Source organism: Etheostoma spectabile, chromosome 23 (genome assembly GCF_008692095.1).
Source record: "Etheostoma spectabile isolate EspeVRDwgs_2016 chromosome 23, UIUC_Espe_1.0, whole genome shotgun sequence".
Classification (NCBI taxonomy): Eukaryota; Metazoa; Chordata; class Actinopteri; order Perciformes; family Percidae; genus Etheostoma; species Etheostoma spectabile.
In genome coordinates this window covers 5,075,423-5,079,154 of record NC_045755.1, presented here as the reverse complement: position 1 = coordinate 5,079,154, position 3,732 = coordinate 5,075,423, and the positions used below count along the sequence as shown (strand labels likewise).

The 3,732-nt window shown below is 43.0% G+C and overlaps 1 protein-coding gene across 10 annotated transcripts in view; it reads right to left on the bottom strand.

Moving 5' to 3' along the window:
- Positions 1–439: 439 nt before the first annotated feature.
- The window catches only part of sox5 (SRY-box transcription factor 5), a 260,812-nt gene continuing 257,519 nt past the window's right edge, over positions 440–3,732 (bottom strand). For 7 of the 10 annotated variants that reach the window (XM_032504960.1, XM_032504956.1, XM_032504962.1 and 4 more), the window contains 2 exons: positions 2,992–3,208; positions 1,647–1,944 (listed from right to left, as the gene is read on the bottom strand). In XM_032504960.1, the coding sequence (XP_032360851.1) occupies positions 1,647–1,944; positions 2,992–3,208 (515 nt within the window). Of the gene's footprint in view, positions 1,945–2,991; positions 3,209–3,732 lie in introns of all 10 variants that reach the window. The other 3 variants (XM_032504955.1, XM_032504965.1, XM_032504964.1) reach the window with 2 other exon arrangements.

The following is a 3,732-nucleotide window of genomic DNA, read 5'->3' as shown; positions in this document are numbered from 1 at the left end:
TCTCCGCCCGTCCAGAGGATTAATACAAAACAAATGCATCAAAAAATAAGGGAACAAAAGAATGCAAAACAAAGCAAGGTAAAATGACAACTTTTGTTTAGATCTAAACACCTACCAGCTAAATAGAATAATGTTTCATTGACTGTCATAGTTTCATATGGTCATAAAAACCCGATAAAGAGGAAAAAAATAAATTATACTGTACATAACTTACTAAACTTAGGAAATGCTGACCATCCTTATAATTATTGTTAATAATATTATTAGACTAGAGGCAGTTTGAAGAGAAATAATAAAATACAGTACTCAAATACAAACAGAAACACTGACTGGCTGCTTCAGCTTAGCTCCGCCCACCAAGGACAGCAGGACGATGTTAATTGGAGGGAGCAGGTAAACACTGAGGGACAGAACAACGGTTGTGTGTGTGAGTGTGTACATATGCGTGTGTGGTACAGTAAATAACAGCAGCAGCGTAAGCCTGATTTTTTGTATCCTAGACGTTTATAGCATCTTTCTCCCTCAATTTTACACGCGTGTGCAAACGGCCAATACATGAGTAAACCCAGCACACACCGACACACACTCACGCTGAGTCATACTGATGTTTTGCCCTGGACGAGATCAAGATAGAGGGATGAAGTGAGAAGAAAACTGGTGGATTGTCTCGCAACACAGTGCTTTTGTTTCTGCTCCGTGATGCCAGAGAGACTTCCCTTCTCCCCCCTGGAAATCCCTCAAAGTCGGACAGTCCACGCTCTACTGGTTAGTCCTGGCTGGACTGTCCCATCGGATTCCAAATTGGGCGTGGGGGAGGGTGGGAGCAGGCAGTCACAAAAACACAGAGAAAAATGGGGGGGAAATCGCTGACAGCACACTGCGAGGTTGAAGAAAAGATATGTTTTTTGTTAAAAATAAACACGTCTTATGTCTTTCAGGTGCTTTACGACATATGGGGAAAAAAAGAAAAGTCTCTTTTTTTCTATTATTATTCAAAGTTGTAGCACAAAAACAACAAATCACATTCACAAGCCACTTATTGGCACCGTGTACCTGAGTGAGAATATTATAGAACCAAAGGACAAAAAAAGCTGTTTTTTTGTTTGTTTGTTTTTTTAATTTTTTTAAAAGTGTCTCTTGATAATAAACAGGTCCGCCATCTTAAAGTGTCATCTGTTTGCCTTTGACAGGTCCACTGATTCGTCTTTCATTTGAAAACGTCTCCTTTTTCTACAAATGGGTCTAAAAGGTTTGCTTTCTGAGTGTGACTTTTAATTTCTCCTGACTCGTGGCATTACACTCAAAATCTAGCAGTAGTACTTGAATATTCCTCAGCAAGCATCAGAGGCTGCCTTGGTCGTCTCTTCCTCCCAGAGTCCAGTTTGTGTAACAGTCAGTGTGAGTGACAGGTCCTGTGCTTCAGTTGATTGATCAGATGCTGGTATCAGGACTCCAGTGGGAGGGGTTTGGCTCCGTTAAAAGAGTCCATGTTAGTCAGGAAGGGGAGAAGGTGGCGGGGGTTGTGAGATTGGGATTTAGGGTGATTGGCAAAAAAGAGAAAGTTTTCTTCCTGATTGGTGGGTTTGGGATTGTGTGGGATTAACCAGCTGTGATTGGCTTTGAATTTGGGCGGCGGTCCCGCCGTCCTATTGGGTGATATGGTTCTCGTTATCGCTGGTGTAGTCTGCCTCCTCGTCCTCGTAGTCAAAGTCGTCGTACACGTCGCCGTTGCTGTCGTCCAGCCGCAGCTCCTCCTCCTTGATCCGCGGCTCGTCCCCCTTCAGGCCTGCCATGTGGGGGTTTTGGTGGTGGTTGGCGTTGGGCTCTGGGCTGCTGGACATGCTGGAGTGCTCTGAGGGCATCTGGGGTGAGGGGATTCCCGCCATTGACAGGGCACCTGGGTAAACCACGCCTGCGGAGGACAAGGGCAACTGGCCCTGCTGCCTGTAATACACACACACACACACACACAAAGAAGACATTTGTTAGTACATGACAAGCAGCATTCAAGCTGTTGACACAGTTATTATCTAAACTAAACAGCTAAACTGGCTCTGTAACTAAATCTCACAAACGGAGTGTTTTTAGTGTCTTGTTTAGTTTCCTAATCCCAGAATCCTCCAAGGTTGAGAACCACGGTCTTTGAGTTTATATTAGTTAGCCTGGTTTATTAAGAAAAAGGGAATGTCAACATCTACATTAGAAGGGTGATTAATTTTTATTGATTATTTAAGGAGATTTAACTAAATTAAACCTGAAGTTTAAATAAAAAGTTATGTTAAACTAGCCTAGACATCTAGACGCACCCTAGTGGCAGCAAATGTAATTTGCAGCCAGGGTCAGTTTGGCAACTCTCTGTTGGATTATGAGCTGGAAAAACCAAATTCTGGTCAGGCCAATCAGAGAAGATGGCTGTTGCTGTTGGTGAACAGCAGCCTTTTAAATCGGCTTTGGCTGTGACTCTAGAAGACCTTGGACTTAAGCACTGAAGTCATACTTAAAAAAGGAAGATGTGTTCGGAGTTTTGCCGACTGGATACGGCAAAAGTTGAATCTATCAACCAGCGTTGCTCTGGTTGTTTATTGCGTCCAGAGGGAATTTAAAAGACAACCGTTTATCCCGCCCCTCGGATTGAGCCCTGCCAATGGTGAGTTCCCAGACCCAACATCTTGATGTGGGTCTGGTTTGTCTGGACCAACCAACAACACACAGAGTTAAAAAAAAAAAGAATTGGAAAAAAAGAAATCTAAATTCGAGAAGTTATTTCAAACCTTGAGGTTGGTGCTGATTTGACTTAACAATATCAAAGCTACTACCTTTGCGCTCAGTGTGCTTTTGTTTCTTTTGTTTTTGCTTGAAACTGATATCACAAGATGTGACACCTGCTCTACCAAAACATCTAATTAATTTAAATAAAGAGCAAATGCTACTTATTTGCTAATTGGAATTATGAGTATTAAATGCTAAAGTTCCCCCCATCAGTTCCCCTACCCCACACTGAAGTATTGTCTCATTTCCTGTCTGCGGGATCTCATGATGGCCTTGTACTCGCCGATGCGCAGCTTTTTGCCGTCCACCAGGCAGGTGCGTTTGGGTCGCGGCTTGTACTTGTAGTCTGGGTATTTTTCCAGATGCTGCTTGCTGAGGCGAGCCTGCTCCTCATAGTAGGGCTGCTTCTCCAGATTGGTCATGGCTTTCCAGCGGGAGCCTGGATAGGGACGCATTATTATTATTAGTGATGATGATCAGTTTTAGTTATGTACTGCATCTCTTTGGATTCAAAGACCTTTACACAAGAGCGTTAAACAGAAGGAAAAATAACGCAAAGCAATACACATTAAAATAAATCATTAAAGGGAGGTTGTGATCATTATATAGAGAAGCAAAATAATAGAAAATCTGCTTAAGGAAGTGTGCAAATTGAGCATGTACATAACCTTATAGATCAAGTACATTGTGTGAGAGGAACAAATGTCTGCGTGCCATGTGTGACCACGCACTCGCACACACACACGCACGCACGCACGCACACACACAGATAACGGTGATAGATTCACCGTGAAATAAAAAAGCAAAAGAGAGGGGAAAAAAGGTTAATGAGGAGAGCGATGAGGACGACAGGTACTTATCTAAACTAATGAGGACTTCACTTAACCTGCTGTCATCTCTCTCAGCTCAGTTTCTGCTCACAGATTTGTCAGTCCTCTGCGTGTGTGCGTGTGTGTGTGTGTG